Raw genomic sequence first — 20,184 nt, 5'->3', positions numbered from 1 at the left:
GGGTCAGCCACTCCTCTCAGGCCAGCTCCCCGGATGTATCATGGGGATAATAATACCAACTTTGTTCACCACTCTGAGTGGAGCACTAATCTGTCTAGAAGAGCGGTATATAAGCACACTGCTATTATTATAGGAGCTGCTGTAGCACAGGGGCAAGCGGTTGGGTTGTCAATCTGCACTCTGCTGGTTCGACTCCCACCCATGCCATGAACTCTGCAGGTGGCCTTGGATGAGCCACTCCTCTCAAAACAACATAGGAACTGCCCAGAAGGATCAAGAGAAATGCAACCAGCTTTCTGGGAATGCAACGGGCCAGCTCATCTTCGAGAATCTGCCTTCCCGCGATCATCTCCTGATCCTCTTGATCCATAGATTCTCTGGTGTGATATATATGTCACACCAGAGAATCGCCTCTCTTTTAGCGGTGGGGAGCAACCGCCTTCTGTTTCTTTGTTTCTGCTTTCTCCTCTACTAGGATCTCCTTGGTAGATCCCTCCCTCCCTTGCAACGAGAGCCGGATGAGCGAGCGACAGCCCCACCAATGGTCAGAGCCGAGCCTTTGGCTCCCCCCACCAGGCAGGCGTCCCAGTGCGGCTTGCATGGCTGCTAAGCGGCTGCAGCCCCAGCCATGCTCCCTTCCGCCCGGCCCGGCTGGCTTTGCTGTTTGCTGTGCCTTTGCTCGGCCGTTCGCAGTGAGTATCCTCCGGGGCTGGCGCCTGCCAGGCTGCCTCGAGTTTGCAGCTCCCGCCAGCAGCTGGCATGGCTGCCACGGTGCCAACTAGCTGGCAGGGGTGTCAGCCGTCCATGCATGCCCCCTCCCCAACTTTCTGGCTTGCTTTGCAGACTTTTGCGAGATTGTGGTCACTCTAATGACACAGGTGGCTATAAATGAGCACTGGGGATTTCCTTGCTCCTCTTTTCAGTGGTTTGCAATGTGTTTGCTCCCTGCGCCTCCAGCCTGCGTAGTTTCAAGAGCTAGATTCCTTTAAAAAGCCTAGATTCGGATCCAGTGGCCCCTTAAAGACCAACTAGATTTCCAGGGAGATCGGTCAAGATGGGTAGCCGCGTTAGTCTGTCTGCAGCAGTGGAAAAGAGCAAGAGTCCAGTAGCACCTAGAAGACTCACAAAATTAGTGGTAGGATGTGAGCTTTCGTGAGCCACTGCTCACTTCTTCAGATACAGCTCACAGGTATCTGAAACCTATAGATGCAGGTATCTGAAGAAGTGAGCTGTGGCTCACGAAAGCTCACACCCTACCACTAATTTTGTTAGTTATATAGGTGCAACTGGACTCTTGCTAGATTTCCAGGGTATGAGCTTTCCAGAGTCAGAGGTCCCTTCATCAAATACCTCCCTTTCTCCCCTACCCTCCAGCAGTATCTGTTAATAGGTATCTAACAAATGGAGCTTTGTATCTGTTTGCCCTTTTATTGATTTATTGAACTTTACCATGTTATAAACCACCATGGGCTTTTTAGCTGAAAGGCTGTATATAACTGAACTAGAGCAAGATTAGGGTCCAATAGCACCTTAAAAGCCAATTCGATTTCCAAAATATAAGCTTTCCAGAATCGAAACTCCCTTCAGCAGATACAAGTAGGAGAACTTGTATCTTGTATTTGACAAAGTTCTTGTATCTGACGAAGAGAGCTCTGAGTCTCAAAAACGCACACCCTGGAAATCTAGTTGGTCTTTAAGGAGCTACTGGACCCAAATCTTGCTCTTCTCCTACAGGCCAACACTCCTGCAGACCCCACATCTTTTTAAGAAATCTGTTGCACATTCTACATTTCAGTCATTGGATCTCGCTCAGAGATTGAGTTGCAATTTGCAGTGGCGCCAGTTTACATCTTTGCTCTGCCACAAACTCATTTGGTGGCCTTTGGCAAGTCACTTTCTCTCAGACCTAGTGGTGTGCCCTCTAACACAAAAGCATGATTGTGTAAGTGCAGCAGGGTCCAAACTCTAGAGTAATCTCGTTGACTTTCCTGAAACTGCGCTGGAGTATGTGGGGGATGTGAGCTTGTAGTGTGTTATGCCTGTTTATAATCCCCAGTTATTTACATCTGCCACGTGTGGTTTGGCAACAGCTGGTGGTGTATAGCCAGAAGATTTTATTTTTAGGACTGACAGTCCTCTCTTCTGTCTCTCTCTCCCTTTGATACATTTCTGAATTGGGTGATGAATCTTGGAGCTATTCAGGGGAGGTGCTAGAATAATTTTGGAGAGATTTTAATTTAATGAAGTACATGCATGTATGTATTACTTTTTGTACACTGAAAAGAGCATTACAGTTTTTATCCATTGCTTTTCAAAAGACTTTGCCCGCTTTCTCTGTGCTGTGCTGCCTGATGCCCATATTGCAGAAAGGAGCCTGGATCATTTCTTGGCCTCTCCTGCCAAAAACGTTAGGAAAGGCCTTCCTCTGCCTAAGACCTGGGGAAAGGGCTGCTCATCGGATGAGAAAACACTGAGCTAGCTGGATCAACTGTCTGACCTTATATAGGGCCGCTCCATGGCTCAGGGCGAGCATCCGCTTTGCACCCAACAGGTCCCCAGTTCAATTCTTGGCATCTCTCTGCTTGGAAGGCAGGCTCTTTCTGCGCCTGAAGCTCTGGAGAGCGGCTGCCGGTCAGAGTAGACAATACAGAGACAGCCAGACGCAGGGTCTGCCTTAGTACATTAACTTCACATGGTCTTTCCTGCCTACATAGGGCAGCTCACCTCTGCTCAGTGGCAGAGCTCCTTCCTGGCACCTGCCATTTAACAAGTCCCGGGAGCAACAGCCAAAAAGGTCCCTCCTCTTGCTCAGGCCATGGGGAGCTGCCGGTCAGATCAAGGAATGTCATTACACCATATCCATTTTTTCTGAACTGCAGGGAGTTCCAAGGGCTGTGCTTCTTGGGAGGACCTTTGGGCAGAAACACAAGATGCGGTTTCATTACCTGATGCCCTGCACTCCTGAGTACGCCTTAGGTGGAGAAGGGCAAAGGAGCGGGGAATACAGCCAAAGGCAGATACCCGTGATGGGATTCCAGAGGGGGCCCTCGACTGAGTTGGGATGAAGAAGGTTGCTGGTTGAAATCTCACCTTAGATCCAAGCAGTAGAAAGGAGCAAGAGTCCAGTAGCCCCTATAAGACTCACAAAATTTGTGGTAGGGTATGAGCTTTCGTGAGTCACAGCTCACTTCTTCAGACATAGCTAGAATGTGAGTCCATCTGTCCTTATATTTATTTTATTTATTTCTATCATATTTGTATTCCACCCTCCCCGCAAGCAGACTACGAGCCTTAAAATTGTTTTAAAACATTCCATATTAAAACATCATATAAAAATACCAGCACTCTTTGCCTGGCGGCAGCAATACAACTCCACTCTCCAAGATATAAGGACAGGTGGACTCACATTCTAGCTGTATCTGAAGAAGTGAGCTGTGACTTGCAAAAGCTCATACCCTACCACAAATTTTGTGAGTCTTATAGGGGCTACTGGACTCTTGCTCCTTTCTACTGCTACAGACAGATAGCACAACACATACACAATTTGGGCCGGAATGTGAACGGCAGATGGAAGATTGCGAGAAGGAAACCAAGGCAATTATTGCATCAGAAAAGCGGAAAGTAAGTAAGTGTGGATTCAGCCACAGACTAACTCAGCTACCCATCTCGATCGATCTCCTTCGATCCAAGCTTACTTTTGGCCTTAGGCCAGCCACCCTCTCTTGCCCTGCCCCCCCCCCCACGTACAATCTGGCGATGATAAGACTGGCCTAACTTGCAGGGCTGTTGTGAGAGATTGAGTTTGAAGGCAGAAGCTGAGTATGAAACAGATCCACAATCTACTGGGACCATTTCTGCATATGGTCCGCAAGCGCATGCTAGTGAAGTGGTATTCGGATTTTCTACTTGCGGCTTCAAAATAGAGTTTTTAAAGTTTTTAGTGATATTTAATATGTTGAATTGTTGTTATCCACCCTGAGCCCGCTGATGCGGGGAGGGCGGAATATAAGTGTAATAATAATAAATTAAATTATCTCGGACCACCGTTTTTTCACCCATTTTGTTCCCTTCCCATTGTCTCAACCATCCTGATGCAGCTCCCTTGGGGGAGAGGAAGCTGCCCCCCCTCCTATCTAATTCTCTCTGTAAACCAGTGAGACACACGGGGCTCTTTGACGTGCTACCTGTGGCTCTTCCGAGCACTGTTCTCCAATAGGGTACCTGCCGCGTGTTTCAGGAAGGTGGGCAAGACCCTTGTGGTTCCCACCTTGAAACAAGGCCACCAGAGGAACGGGTAAGCTGTGTACCTCCTTGAGGTTCAGGCCTCAAGCCAGGGTCGGAAGGACATGTGGCTCTGTTGGCTGATGGTGATTGCAAACATGGCTCTCTAGGGAATGTGGACTCAGTACGCAAATCAAGACCCTCGCATAAATCCAGCTGTTTCCTCCACTTCTGGGACGGACCTTTGGAACTCCTTGCCACTGGAGTTTTTGAACGCTCTTTGTGTGCACTCGCTTTGCAGGTTTACGCATCCAGCAGTACCTCTATTTCCAAGTGCTGAGCCCCGGAGACATCCGCTACATCTTCACCGCCACGCCGGCCCGAGATTTTGGGGGGGTGTTTGTAAGTATGAGAACCGGGCACCGTTAACAGTCTGTCAGGGTAGCCCCTGCTATACTTTGAGGGGTTCATTGGGGGGTTACTGTTGCCGACCAGATCTATGCCAATGCAGCCTTGTGTGTGTTAATCCTGCCTGGGACATGTTATCTGTGAGAGAAGCTCTGAGAATGCAGTTATCTATGTTACCCGGGAGATGAAGAGGATCCGTGGACCGTCGAAACTATAACGTTGTTTACTTTCATTTTACTTTCTGCTGCTTATTAGAAGTGAACTTAGAGTCTTACAGTGTAATCCTAAGAAAAGTTACTCCAGTCTAAGCCCGTTGAAAGCAATGGATTTAGACTGGAGTAACTCTGATTAGGATTGCACTGTTTGAGCTTAGTTTTGGGGGAAGTAGAGTGGGTAGTGCCTGAAGGGGCGGGTTGTGGTTGAAGGGTTTAATGCTTAGCAGGGGGAGGGGAAAGGCATTCCAATCAAGAAGGTTCTTCTGTACTGAACTCTTAGGTTATCAATAAAAGTTTTAACTCATGCATCCTTGGACTCATGCCGTGAAGTTACTTGAGATCTAAGCTGGCAGTCTCTGACAATGAGTGCTTCCGTACACGTTGGATAATGCACTTCCAATCCTCTTTATAGATCATTTGGAACAGATTTTTTCGTGTGCGGAAGAAAAAATCCACCTCAAACGATTGATAAAGTGCATTGAAAGTGCATTATCCAACGTGTGCAGAATCACTCGCAGTCTAATTATCCTTCTGCTCTGGAGTGTCTAGCATGCTTGTACAGGGCAGTCTTTGCTGGCATTTCTGATGGTGTTTGTGGAAGATGAAGCCCCATCCTGAGGAAAACCAGGCAGGCACCAATTTGGGTAGCCATTACTGGTTCCCAGTATCTGGAGTGGTTCCCAGTATCTAGAGTGCAGATTCCATCTCCTGCCAGGTTGATTGGTTGGGAGCTGAAACCAAGTTGGTCTAGAGATGAAATGGGCTGTTTGGGGCTTTCTGAGCTTTTCAGGATCTAGCGCAGTTCCCCTCTGTTTGTGCTTTCATCCCTCTCTCTATTTGCTGTTAAAGAGAACTCTGTGGTGTAACAGCCACGACTGCAAACATTACGATGAGATCTGAAATGGCCATATTTGGATTTTGGAGCATTCAGAAGTTGGTGGTGGCCTCCCCGCTTTATTTTGGTTCAAGATGTTGGTGTAAATCCCCTTGTAGCTGGGATCAGTAGCACCTTGAAGACCAACTAGATTTCCAGGCCAGGAGCTTTCGAGAGCCAGAGCTCCCTTACAGATGCTAATTTTCTGCACTTCTCACCCATACTCTATCAAGCTAATTACAACATGTATTATAGCTAACTTCCTGACACTCATTTACAATACCTCTCTCACCCTCTGCCTAGATTATAAGGACGCCTTTATTTTTCCACCTTGTATCCAAGAGTTCTGACTAGTTGGTCTTTAAGGTGCTACCGGACCTGATTCTTGCCCTTCTACTACAGACCAACGTGGCTACCCACCTGAAACTATCTTGGAGCTGGGAACGTTCACAGAGGGTATTGGATCTAATGGAGGGGTGGCAAGGGTGGGTTTAACACCGTCAGTGCTGGACTTGAGGTTTTCGGAAATAGGCTTCTCGTCTGCGCTCTTGTCTGGCTGAGTTGGACTGATGGGTTTGCCCACCTTGTTTCCCCCAACCCTGTCCTCTTTGCTGGGTTTTGAAGAAAGTGACTGTTGGTCCCCCGTTTCTATGTTTTCCCACCTCACATGAGACCTGTAGGTTTCCCCCTTCTTCAGGAATACAGAGCTATTGCTCCAGCAACAACTACTTCGCTTGCTGGTAATCTGCGTTCTGTAATCCGCCCTCCTTGGTTTCTCCTAAACACAAGTCTCCGAGCAGCCCCGTCTCTACCTCTTCCCACTCCCAACTGAACTAGGAACACATGATTTTGTGCTTGGGGAGCAAACTAATTTTTAATCCAACAGGAACTGCTGCCCTACCTCTTCTGTACTCCCAGTTTAACACCAAATCCTTACACAGAAAGAGGGCCTGTTGAAGGACATATCAGTTGAGCAGAATTTAAACCTCTACAGAGAATCCCTGATGCCGTTTGAAGCCAGAATGATATGTAAGCATTGTCAGGTCATCAGAAATAGTGTCCGTTTCCTTATTTTTGAAAATATCCGTCCTGGCTCTAGGGAACTTTTTCTGCCTTCACCCCATCCCAGCTCTCCAGCTAGGCCAGGGTAAGCGACCAGAAGGGATATCTGTTTAGCAGATTGCTGAGCCTCATGAGACAAACCAGAGGGAGTCTTGTCCCTTGCTGAGTTGGTGTCTGCAATATTTAATTTATTTATTTATGCCATTTATAGTCCGCCTTTCTCACTGAAATGCAGTGTGAGGTTAGTACAGTCAGTATCAAGGACATTTCCATAAACAATGTCACGGGGTAAATGAATACAAGTTTACAAAGGCATAGCATTAGCAAGGATCCAACACAAGAGTTGAAGAAATGCTGAAACCGAACATAAGCAATTCTAAGACTGACATTAGACAACGTAGTACATAGGATTACATATTTAAAGGGACAGATAGGACGTAAGGCAACATGGTTGGTGAAGTCTATGGTTCCTAACTCATTAGCGAAGCATCTGAGACCCCCTCCCTACAATACAGCCCTCCTGAGTAAAAAGCCTTTTTGAATCATTCAGTTTTGCATTGTTTGTGGAAAGCTTTAACTAGGGTTAGCAAACTCCGCGAGGGGCCTGGAGTTCTCCTGGAATTGCCATAAAATCTAAATTAATTAATTAATTAATCTTCAAACGACAGAGATTCCTCTTGCAGCTTCAGAAGGCAGACTCTATGGCATTGCATTTCCACTGAGCCTCACTCCCTCCTCTAAACTGCTGGGGCACTGCTCCTAAATTTCCAGCCCAAAGTTGGAAGTGGTGATGCTCTGCTGAGAACAGACAAGCAGCTTCTTTCTCCGTCAAGCCATTGTGTTGGCCCAGAGAGTAAGTTCCATCATGCGGTGATCGAGAGAACAAGGCCTCCAGACACCCTGACCTGAGTCTCCCGATGCCTTGCAGACAAATAATTAAAAGTTTCTTATATAGATACCTGTCAGAAGAGTTAAGTAATGAGGGAACCTAGATTAATCTCTCTGGCTGCGTAATCACTGCTGGTTTTATCAAGTTGTGTCCTTCTCCTTTGTCTCCTCAAGACTACAAGATACGAGCAGATCTACTTGGTGCCCGCGGATCCCCCTGAAGCTTGTGGGGTGTTGAACAATGGCGTTTTCGTGGAAGGTCAGATTGCCTTGGTGGAGCGTGGGTGAGTTTCATTGCGCAGGAAAAGGACTGAGCTGATTCTAGACTAGAGAGAAGTGGGGTGTGCTCCCCAAAAATATTTGGGTGTTTAGATTGCTTCGGTGTGCTCTGTAAAGATTCGGGAGCACACCGAAGCTTTAAACTTCCTGCCCCACTGCCCCGTGGCTTTTCCCCTCCGATGGATGAAGAAAGCAGCAGGGCATTTGAAAGCGACCCTTTTTGTGCTGCTTGCAAGCGGCAAGAAAAGGGGGTGGCTTTAAGTTTCAAACCCCACACTGCTTGCTTCAGCTGATGGATGGGGGAGGTGGCAACGCTGGGCCCTATTCAGGAATTCCGAATCTTTCCGAATTGGGCTCAATTCGAGGGTTTATCCCAAATCAGAATCCCAAATTGCATACCCCAAGGAACGGAATGGTGCACTCTTGCATGGGATGTCTGGCAGTGAATCAGCAAACGACAATTCTGTTGCATTGGACCCCAGGCCCCTACAATTCAAGAGACTGACTTAAGTCCAAGTTGTGTATTTTTGTTAGATTTGCAAGGTCAAATGTTCTTTGTATGCCCTTTACGCCTAGTAACTTGTTGATCTTTAACTTGTCAATTAGTGCTAGAACTTCATCTCGTAAGTATGTAAGAAAAGCGCAGCTGGATTTGATCCCAAACTCCGGCACCCTGTTTCCTATTGTGGCCAACAGGACGCTCTCAGTCATAGGAGAAGTGTGTTAGTCTCTAAACGTGGAGGTTCTGTTTGGCCATCGTGGCTCATATCCGTGGGTGATGCTGTGATCATCCATGGATTTGATTGTCCTTTTTAAACTGTCTAAGTTGGTGGTGGGTCAGTGAAGCGAGGCAGAAAATTTTGCTCCGCACCAGAGGCAACTGAGAGGTGATATGATAGCCCTCTCCAAGTATTTGAAGGGCTGTCCAATAGAGGATGGAGCAGTGTTGTTTTCTGTTGCCCTAGTGAGTTGGACCAGAAACAATGGGTTGAAATTAAAGCAAAATAGTTTTTGGCTAAACATCGGGAAGAACTTCCAGACAGTAGAACAGGCCTCCTCAGTGGAACAGGCTTCCTCGGGAGGTAGTGGGCTCTCTTTCCTTGGAGGTATTTAAGAAGAGGCTAAATGGTCAACTAACGCCAGTGATGGTTCTATGACTCAATACAACTGCACGCAGATGGAAGAGGGAGGGCATGTCGGGATGGGCTAGTGCTTTGCTCTCACGGCCCTTTCTTACATGCCCAGGTAATGCTGATCGCCACTTTGGGGTCAGGAAAGAATTTTCCTCAAGGCCACATTGGCCAGGGATCCTGGAGGTTTTTTGCCTTCCTCTGGCAGGAGTCACTGGGGGAGAGGGGAGGGAGGTGGCTGTGGATTTCCTGCATTGTGCAGGGGGTTGGACTAGATGACCTTTGGGATTCCTTCCAACTCTATGTTTCTATGTTTTTGTATGCAAATATAGTCTTTTTATCTATAGTTGCTGGGTTTTTTGCATTGCAAATCTGTCATGTTAGATGGGCTAAACATGGGCTATGAAGCAAGGACAAACTCCAATCCTTGTACATGGAGTATTTGCCGTATTTTGCACAAGTAGTTTAAATGTTGTGAACATGATTAAATATTTCAGTGATTTATTTCAATTTGAAAATTATCCATTTCCAATTTTCTCAGAAATCCCACATGTCTTATGAATATCTCTACATTTGTTAGTGAGTGTGCTCAGGGTAGCACATCTAAACTTCCTTGCCAGTCTCGGGAGGACTCCAGTCCGAGCTCAGATAGACAGGAATGAATATTGAATGCCCCGAGGTTTGGGAATGAAATGAAAAGTGACAGAGCTCTAATGCAAGCTTAGCAAGAACACAAAGAGGGATAATCAGAGATAGATTGAGGAGGACCAGGGTTAAAGACAGACAATCGGTACAAAACTCAGTAAGCTTTAGCATAAAATGGCACACTGCTTTCAAGACCAGTGCCCACTTCTGGTACCCAACCCAGTAATTACTCCTATGGAGCAATGCATACTTTGGAGAATAAAAGAAGGGGGAGGAGAGTAAGCAGAGCAAGGAAAGGAAACAGAATAGCAGGAAAGCAAGCTGAAAATAGTAATATTTGATTTATATACCACCCTTCAGGACAACTTAACGCCCACTCAGAGTGGTTTACAAAGTGTGTTATTATTATCTTCATGACAATCGCCCTGTGAGGTGGGTGGGGCTGAGAGAGCTCCGAGAAGCTGTGACTGACCCAAGGTCACCCGGCTGGCTTCAAGCAGAGGAGTGGGGAATCAAACCTGGCTCTCCAGATTAGAGTCCTGCCTCTCTTAACCACTACACAAAACTGGCTCTGTTTGGTGCTGTTAGCCTATTCAGTTGGTCGAGATCTTTCCTGTGTATGAGGCATGGTCAAATACCTCTCTCTCTCTACTTTAATAACAACAACAACATTTGCTTTATATACTGCCCTTCAGGACAACTTAACACACACTCAGAGCAGTTTACAAAGTATGTTGTTATTATCCCCACAACAACAAACACCCTGTCAGGTGGGTGGGGTTGAGAGAGCTCTGAGAGAGCTGTGACTGGCCCAAGGTCACCCAGCTGGCTTCAAGCAGAGGAGTGGGGAATCAAACCTGGCTCTCCAGATTAGAGTCCTGCCTCTCTTAACCACTACACAAAACTGGCTCTGTTTGGTGCTGTTAGCCTATTCAGTTGGTCGAGATCTTCCCTGCGTATGAGGCATGGTCAAATACCTCTCTCTCCCTACTTTAATAACAACAACATTTGCTTTATATACTGCCCTTCAGGACAACTTAACAAACACTCAGAGCAGTTTACAAAGTATGTTGTTATTATCCCCACAACAACAAACACCCTGTCAGGTGGGTGGGGTTGAGAGAGCTCTGACAGAGCTGTGACTGACCCAAGACCACTCAGCTGGCTTCAAATGGAGGAGTGGGGAATCAAACCTGGCTCTCCAGATTGGAGTCCTGCCATTCTTAAGTGACTGGCCCAAGGTCACCCAGCTGGCTTCAAACGGAGCAGTGGGGAATCAAACCCGGCTCTCCAGATTAGAGTCCTGCCGTTCTTAAGTGACTGGCCCAAGGTCACCCAGCTGGCTTCAAGCAGAGCAGTGGGGAATCAAACCTGGCTCTCCAGATTAGAGTCCTGCCGTTCTTAAGTGACTGGCCAAAGGTCACCCAGCTGGCTTCAAGTGGAGGAGTGGGGGATCAAACCCGCCTCTCCAGTTTACAGTCGCGCTGCTCTTAACCACTACACCAAACTGGCTTCAAGCGGAGGAGAGGGGAATCAAACCTGGTTCTCCAGGTTACAGTCCTGCCGCTCTTAACCACTACACCAAACTGGCAGTAAGGTACATTCTAACAATTAGAATTTAGTCATACATTGGTCCATTCATTGTTGCCTAACAAAAGCTTTAAGAACAAGTTTGTGATGCAAAATTCACCCTTTCCCCTAATTTCCATAGCTCTGTGTCCAGTCCAGGTTTGCCCACAGGCAGGCTGCCATACCAGCGTGAAGACTGAATCTTTCGGTCTTGTTTCCGACAGGGGCTGCTCGTTCTTGTCCAAAGCCCGCACCGTCCAAGAGCACGGGGGCCGTGCGGTGATCATCGCTGACAACGCCTACGACAATGACAGTTCTTATGTGGAGATGATCCAAGACAGCACCAGCAGGACGGCGGACATCCCCGCCCTCTTCCTTCTTGGGAGAGACGGGTAAGTGGATGAGGGCTGGAAAGCCCCTGGTTTGAAGCTCACCTCCCCGGCCACAAGATGGCAGGTCGCACTTTCCCAGATTTGAAAAAAAAATGGGCAATCAAGTTCATTGAGCCATCCTGGCCGATAATGATGCACGGTAAGGTTGCTGGGTCCCTCTCCCTTCCTAGGTTACGAGGTAAACCGGCACTTACCTCATGTTGGGCATGTGGTCGCCCCGGGGCTGATGCGGTGACATCACTTCCAGAAGTGACTTCACTGTGCTGGCTGTGCGAGCACTCCCGCACTCCACACAGGGCTGATTTGGCCAGTTTGGGGCCCAAATCAGCCCCAAACGAAGCGCACAAACACTCCTGCGGCTCGTGCAACGACATCACTTCCAGAAGTGACATCACTGCATCCCCAGGGAGCGCGTGTGTGGCACGTATTCCCTGGGTGCCTGCCGGTGGTGGACAACCTCTCAGGGGCTCACTACCTCCTGCCGATTGCTGGGCGATCACCAGGCAAAAGGGCAAATTTCCGGGAGTTTGCCCGACACTGGCAGGCACCTGGGAACCCTTGTGCACAGAGGAGAGCCAATCATCCCGTTTGTCCCGAAGAGCCACATTGCAGGGTTCTTTTCCCCGGTGGAGTTTTTAAAATGCAAAAGAAGTGGAAGTGGAGTAAAATCTTGTTGGAAAAATTTGCAGGGATGAGATGCGTCTGCTTTACCCATTTCTTGTCAACCATTTGGCCGTTTCAAACTACTCTTCCTGCTGTGACCCCCTCTGACCAGATCCTCAACTCAGAGGAAGACCCCAAGGTGGGCCAGAGGGACTCGAGGGACTGTCACTGCAGAGGTGTTGCTGGCAATGCTTCAGCAGTGCCAAAGGCCACCCTGCAAGGGGCACCTTGCCACTATCCCCTGAGATAGTTACTAAGCCTCCACTGGTCAGGACTCGAACCTGTATCCTCCCAGGACTCTCTCTCATGCCTCAGGAATGGTGATGGTGGAAGGCCTGGGCTGTTTATACCCATTGTTATATAAAATAATGCCCTGACTTGGATAGCCCAGGTGAGCCTGATCTCATCAGATCTCAGACGCTAAGCAGGATCGGCCTTGGTTACTAATTGGATGGGGGACCTCCAGTGAAGACCAGGCTTGCAGAGGCAGGCAATGGCAAACCACCTCTGTTAGTCTCTTGCCATGAAAACCCCACCAGGGGTCACCAGAAGTCAACTCTGACTTGAGGGCATCACACACGCATATCTAAGAACACTGCAGCTTCCCATTTTCCCACCCACGGAACCAATTCCCAACAAGGAAACGAGGGGTAGGAGGGAAAATGGCTGGAAAATGGCTCCCATAATGCTGTTCAAGAATGTTTTCCATGTCTTTCTGGCCTTTACTATAGCTAGTGGTAGCAGAAATTGCCATCAAGTCATAACTGACTTATGGGTGACTCCCTGGTGGGGTTTTCAAAGCAAGTCACTATCAGAGGTGGTTTGCCATTGCCTGCATCTGCAACCCTGGTCTTTGCTGGAGGTCTCCCATCCAAGTATTAGCAAGATCAGGTTCACCCGGGCTACAGGAAAATCTCTTGCAGAGGCAATGGCAAACCACCTCTTTTGGACAGAGACAGGGCAAGAACTAAGTGGAACTATGCACACACAGGATTTCCGCTCTTGGTTTCAGCCGTCAGAAGCTGAGTTTCGGGACTGCTTTTTTAAGCAGTTGTGTGGGTTGGGGGGAAAGAATTCTGAAAACCACACGTGACATGCAATTTGTCATAGGGAGACTATCCTAGGGTGCATCTATATAGAGAGTGTATAAACACAGCTGTGGGCCCAGCAAATGTTTTTGGAGGGTCTGGTGCTGATGAATTGCTGTAGCTGGGTGGGTGTGGGCCTGGTCAGAAGACCACGCTGAGCCCCGCAGAAGTGCAAGGTGGAAGGATCGTAAATAAACTAAAAAAAAGTCTGATAGTGGCATCCTCAAAATGCAGCACCCAATTCTGCGCTGGGAATTCAGCATCCTGAGAATCTTTGCTGTCTTTATTTCTTCAGAAAATGTATCTGTCACCTCACCAGAGACTTGGCTCAAGGCAGCTCACAAAGTAAAAACAGTACAGTAAAATCATAAAAAACAGCAACAAAGTAGTATAGAGTCCAGTAGCACCTTTAAGACTAACCAACTTTATTGTAGCATAAGCTTTCGAGAACCACAGCTCTCTTCGTCAGATGCATCTGTAGCATAAGCTTTCGAGAACCACAGCTCTCTTCGTCAGATGCATGGTCCTGAGCTTCGTTATCAGTTGCAATTCAGCACTCTCTCTTCCTAATCTCCCTTTGAAATTCCTCTGCAGGGTAACAGCTACTTTTTGTTTGAATCTTCACTAAATATTATTTGAATCTTCACTAAATATTTTTTCGTCCTCTATAAATATTTTCATTTTGTAACATCTGGCTTGGTGAAGAGTTCTGGTGAGCTCAGAAGCTTGCACCGTTACGTGTCATTGGGTGGCCCCGAAGAAAACATATTGCATGGATTTTTTTTTTTACCAACTCCCATTTGGTACCCTCTTTCCAGGTACATGATTCGGCGTTCCTTGGAGCAGCATGGACTCCCGTGGGCCGTCATTTCCATTCCGGTCAATGTCACCAGCATCCCAACTTACGAACTCATGCAACCTCCGTGGACCTTCTGGTAGCAATGGAAAGATCTCGTCTGGACGAACTTGGGACCAAAGGAACCAGTCAAGACTCAACTGTACAGGTCAGCAGCAAGTGGGCTTCCACCTTCCACCGTCTTCCAGTGGCTGCTCTCCAAGCATCTGGAGCCATATTTCTTATACTTAATAAGGGGCTGCCCGCCATCAGTCAAACCAACGGACCACGTTGTCTGACCAACAGAAGCTCTTCAGCTTTTTAGATCTGTTACTTTATCTTGGATCACCGTGTCCTTTACCGTGTCCCAGAGATCATGTTTGCAGAGCTTGGAGGCTCCGTCTGGAATATCTGAACTCCAGAGGAGAATATATTTGGTGGGAAAGTGGCTGTACCAGCCAGAGGTCTGTTTTGAGGAAGATCACACTGCCTTGAACCCTGAAATAGGACAATACCCAACGAGTCGTTTTAAAGCAAAAGAAGCCAGCCTTTCTTGGTTGCCGTTCAGCCCAATGCTTGATATTGCAGTCCCCAAGTAGGCAAAGCAACCTCAAGAGACGGCTATAAAGACTGGCATTCCTGATCAGCGTTTCGCCCCTTCCAATGAATTACGGCACACGCAGCTTTGGGAAAGTGCTGCACGTGTCATTTCTTTTGTTGGAGATACTATCCTAACCCATCGGAGACCCCATTCCTTGCAGGTGTCTGTGCATATTTGTGCTTTTTTGACAACGGCTTTTGCCCTTTGCTTTTATTCGTGTATTTTTAGTGTACACGCTGCAGTCTGCGCCACTAAGGATAACCCTGTTAATCACACCTCCTTTCCTCACCAATAGCAGGCTCCTCCTTTTGAACAAACGCTAGCTGGTGTATCCCCTTTCCTAGCTGGGCAATACTGAAAGGGGGGGGCTCGTGCAGGGTGGATTGAGCTGCTGGATCCCCCCCTTTACAACAGGCCCCCTCCCCCTCCCTTTATAATATTTAAATGAAGTTTATTAAAAGTTTTACTTCTTGGTCTTGTTTGGGGCGTGTCCTTGCATTTGGAAAGAGTCCAGAGTGGTGTTAAAATTAATATGATGGGGAGTTTTTTGGCAGGGGGGAGCTGACGCGGCGAGACGAAAAAGGAAACTCATGATTTGATGCCACTTTCTAGGCCGGTGGAATTGTGGAACGGTTTTTGACAATCACACATTAAGGGACTATGACTCATGAGTAGACATGGGCACGAACAGGGGGAAAAATCCGAACACCCTGTTCATTGTTCGGTGCCATCCACGAACAACGAATATGGACTTTCCTGGACATGTTAGTTGTTCGTGGGAGCCAGAACCACCCCCACCTCCAAATCCCCCCCCACTTAGCCCCCCTCCCCTAAAACACACTTACCTGGCCCTTTAAAGATCCGTTTAAACTATCCGCTGGATTCCCCCCTGCTGCGTGCCAGCGGATAGTTTAAAGGGCCCTTTCCTGCCACGTGCAAGGAGCAGGGCCCTTTAAACATCCCACAAACTGACCTTCCCAATGTCCAATACCCACCAAATTTGCAGGGGACATATTCCTCACTGTCCTCTGAAGACCCCCCAAGTTTCAGAGAGATTGCACCCCGGGAAAGGAATGATCCACGGGTCTCCCCGTTGGCTGTCATTTTCTCTTCACTGTGGCAAAAACGGGACTTTCTGCTGGAAGTACTTTAAAGGGTTAAAGCCAGAAGGAAAGGCAGAAGGAGTTCAGACAGAGTTCAGTCCCTCCCTCCCTCGGATGCCAAGGGGATTGATTGCAGGTGCCAGACTGTCTGGCTTGCTGAAGGGATGCTTTTAACGACTGTTCGTTTAGAATGGGGCCTCCCGAACAGCTTGCTCACGAACAGCGGATTGGGCTGTTCGTGGGTTTTTTCTGTTCGTAATGCTGTTCATACCCATGTCTACTCATGAGTCTTGTGCATGTATAGAAACCCAGATTTCATTTTTTAACAGAAATTTTTATTTTGTGAATAGAGTAAAACGCCCAATAGAAAGAGCAAAGAAATAAAAGAATGAAAAGAGCATACAAAAAAGAAAAGAGAAATTCGAAGCTCAGATTTGAGATATGGTGGCGGGCAGGGAAAAGGAAGAACACTCCAGCTGTATGAAGCTCCTTGAAGAAAATGTACCGGAGGAGGATTTCCCCACTAGGTCTCTTGGAAATACATTTGGAGATCCCTTAGGGTGTCCTTGTGAATGCTTGACAATCCCAGCGGGCTTCTGCTCAGAGATAATTAATTTTTATCCTGGCCATTAACATACTCACCTGGGTCTTCTTTTTAAAAATGTTGTGTTCTCCTTTTAAAGGTTTTATTAGTATTGCTGCAATGGCTGAGTGTTCAACAAAGAATCTGCACACACACACACCCCGCCCACACCAATTTTCCTGGGAGCTGCCTTAACCCTCCAAGAAATAAATCTGGTGACAATAACCAAATTTCAGACATTTAGGGCGACAACAGGCACCAGGGGCTTCTGAGAAAAATAGAATCATAAGGTTGGAAGGGACCTCTAGGGTCATCTAGTCCAACCCCCTGCACAATGCAGGAAATTCACAAATACCCCCAATCAATGGGGAGGGGGCAATTTGGAAATCCAATCCCACCCATCCCTAAATTGGCCCTCCCTGGCTATATGTATGCTCCCATGGGCTCTACAGGGCTTGCCTTTTCCCTATTACTGACACACAACATTCTGTGACTGCTATAGCTTGCTCGGTCCTCATCAGGAGAGGTTTCCCCAGGTCTCCTTTCAATAATTTAAAACATCTTATTTCTTGGCATCATCGCCAGCTCTTCCAATTATGGAAAGAACCTCACCGTGCCAATGGTTGCTCTGGTTTCGCTGCTATTGTGAACGGCACCGTGGCCAGCCCCTATGATAATGCACAGTGTGGCGTGGTAGATCTTCACCACCTGTATGTTGTAAGGCCTGCCAAAATGGGCCATCAGGTGTGTCCATGTAGCTTCCTCTCCAGTGGGACAAGGAGGCACCAAGTCAGCCTCTTCCTTCTCTCCATTGCTCTGCCAATTTTGTGGGCGCTGCCATCTTCCCCAGGGAAGGAGGCAAGGACAGGCATGCTGGGCTTCCTAAGGTGCCCAGGGCACTGATCAATATGGGCAACAGGAAGGCGGGCCAGGAAGAGGCAACACCATCCCCTTTAAATGCATTTATGGGTCGCTCACCTACACCTCTTCATGGGAGCAAGCAGAGAAGATGCCAAAATGGGTCATACCCAACAACCCACTTTGGCAGTATTTGCAGAATCTGTACAGGGTCTGAAGTAGAAAAAGGCCTTTTCAACACTTGCAATTCATTTTTCATAGAAGATGCCAGGGATCAGAACCCAGACCTTCTGCATGCAAAGCGAATGTTCTGTTCAAGTGAGCCACAGGCTCTCCCCCCCCCCCATATTTATTTAAAACTAGCAACAAAGGCCTTTTGAAAAAGGGGGGGCCTAGAAAATGGAGTGCAGGAATGTTGGTCTTGCCGCGATGGTGGCAGCCTCCAGGATGGGCCGGCTCGCCTGGCCTTCCTGCCTCCGTGGCACCCTCTGGAGGGATGGGCCGGTTCGCCTGGCCTTCCCACCACTGTGGCGCCCTCCAGAGGCCGTATTGGCAACGACTCAGGTTTTATCCTGGTGCTCCTGCATAGGCACACCAGGATAAAAAGTGAGTCGTCGCCAATGCGGCTTGCCTTTTATAAGTAAAAAGATATTTATGTGCCTAGAGAAGATGCATCTGTATCATTTGCAGTGCAAGTCTGGCCTCTGGGAAGTCACATGGCTGCACAAGGGGTCCCTGCAACACTGGACTGCATGTTAATGAAGTGGCAGCCATGGGATCCTCCCAATGCATTTCCTAGCCCCCACCTGCTTTGCGCCAACCCAAGAGCCACTCCTAGGGCTCTTCTGCTTCACTAGAGCAGGTGTGCTTGCAAACAGCACCCAGTCCAACAGCTGCCTTGAGCATAGGAGAACGTGGAGGGCGGGGGGAATCCAGAAGCCGAACATTTACAGTAGTGCAATATTGCACAAGAGGTGGAGTCCTTGCAAACCAAGTGTAACAAAATGAAGGCCCCTGCTTCATGCGGTCATCAATGGGCCCAAAGAACAGAATGCCCCATCACCAGGAGTTTTTTAGCAGCAGGCCACACCTAAGGAGCTTGCTACTGATTCGCTATGCCTGAAAGCGGTGCAGAACATTTTTCAACCTGTGTCCAAGTGGCCATGAGATGGTAACTCCATCCCACCCGCCTCCCCTCCATCATACATGCACAGTCCAAGATACTGTTGGGGCAGCTGCCTTGGGGCCCACCTTTCAAAATAGCAGTGAAAAACCACGCGGGAAGAGGGAGGGAAAAGGCAGAGGCACACCACTCAAGAGTGCAAAAAGAAATATTATTGCATGTCGCATGTTTCCGGCAGAACCCATTAATATGACACACCAGCCCTTTGCAAAACGCAACTGTGTATGCATAGATGTCAGCATATCCATTCGCTTCTTGTGCAAGTGGTAAACCGAGGCTGCCAGGAGGATCTGGAAATTGCAGATCGCTCCACTGTTTGAGGCAGAGGCAGGGCAAGTCTCTCACTTCTGGGGCACAGCCAAGGGCCACACTGCACATCCCTACCAGCTAGGCAAGAGTAGAGTGCCCCAGGGAGGGACGGTGTGCCCCCAAAAGATACAGTGGCAGTACAGAAATACAGTCAGTACATTTCTAATCTCTTCTTAGAATGATCTGGGCAGCTGTGATCACCCCCCTGACACACACACACACAATTCAGAGGTTATTGCTCCCAAAGACGCCCTAATTCCAAGGCAGATGATTGAACGACCCACAACTTTCCAGGCCAAAAATGTAGCTTGAAAGGCCTCGGGGTTCCATTCCACATTTGTAGAGACTGAAAATGGCCTGTCTTGTCACGAGGAGCGAAGTGTCAAATCGGGGTTTGATCTCTCGGTAAGCCAAGAGGGCTTAAACTGTTGTTTGGAATGGTAACAAAAAAAACCCGGTTTGTGGACTTCAGCCAATAGGGACGGAATGGCAAACTGGGCCTTCGTGGTAGCGAGAGAGACGAGTGAAGGGAGGGTGGAAGGAGGGAGACAGAAAACCCCAAGGCTGGCTCTTGGATGGAACAATTTGTTCAGGCCTGTGGGGACGGGTTGCTGCCATTCAGCGCTGCTAGGAAGGCACTCAGTACATGGGCAGAGTTCCTTTACTAGCATATCACTTCATGTCCCTTTCTTTACGTGCCTGGAGCAGGCCACCACTCTGCTGACCTCCCTGGATGGAAGACGACAAAGAGGTTTCTGTCATCAGGCAGAAAAAGAGCGAAGGGAGGGGGGAAAGCATCGAGCAGCCCCCCCCTGCTTTCTCTAAGCAGCAAAGAAAAGGGAGGGGCCAGCTGTCTTCCTCCCACCCTTTCTGGCTGCTTTAGCAACACCAAGATTTCACTCACTGGGCTGCTTGCTGTTGCATTTACCCAGAGATTCACGTGGGGGAAGATGAATTGAAGCAGGCCGGCCCTTGGAATGGCTGCATTGGGGCAGGGGCGGATCTACGGTTGCCAGCGCCCAGGGCAACCGTAGTCAGGCTAGTTGCACGCGCACATACTGCGAGCATGCTCCTGGCGCTGTGTGATGACGTCACTCACATGACGTCATCATGCTGGGGCACACACACACACACACACACGGCAAGCTGGCTGTCCCGGCGTGCTGCGGAGCTGGTGGCGGCGGCGGCAGAGCAAGTGGCTTGGAGGCTGCCCGCACCGTTCACCTGCCCCACAGGACAAGGGGCAGCCGGCTTGCTGTGCGCCCCTTGTCCTGAGAA

The 20,184-nt window shown here is 48.4% G+C and overlaps 1 protein-coding gene across 1 annotated transcript; it reads left to right on the top strand.

The window, feature by feature from the left end:
- Positions 1 to 574: 574 nt before the first annotated feature.
- On the top strand, positions 575 to 15,343 carry PRADC1 (protease associated domain containing 1). The gene is made up of 5 exons (XM_054990258.1): positions 575 to 692; positions 4,523 to 4,623; positions 7,843 to 7,952; positions 11,516 to 11,683; positions 14,253 to 15,343. The coding sequence occupies exons 1-5, from the start codon at positions 629 to 631 to the stop codon at positions 14,371 to 14,373; spliced, it is 564 nt and encodes a 187-aa protein (XP_054846233.1). The 5' UTR covers positions 575 to 628; the 3' UTR covers positions 14,374 to 15,343.
- The last annotated feature ends 4,841 nt before the right edge of the window (positions 15,344 to 20,184 follow it).

The sequence above is a fragment of the Eublepharis macularius genome, chromosome 10 (genome assembly GCF_028583425.1).
Source record: "Eublepharis macularius isolate TG4126 chromosome 10, MPM_Emac_v1.0, whole genome shotgun sequence".
Classification (NCBI taxonomy): Eukaryota; Metazoa; Chordata; class Lepidosauria; order Squamata; family Eublepharidae; genus Eublepharis; species Eublepharis macularius.
The sequence above is the reverse complement of the archived record's forward strand: the minus strand, read 5'-3'. Positions and strand labels throughout refer to the sequence as shown.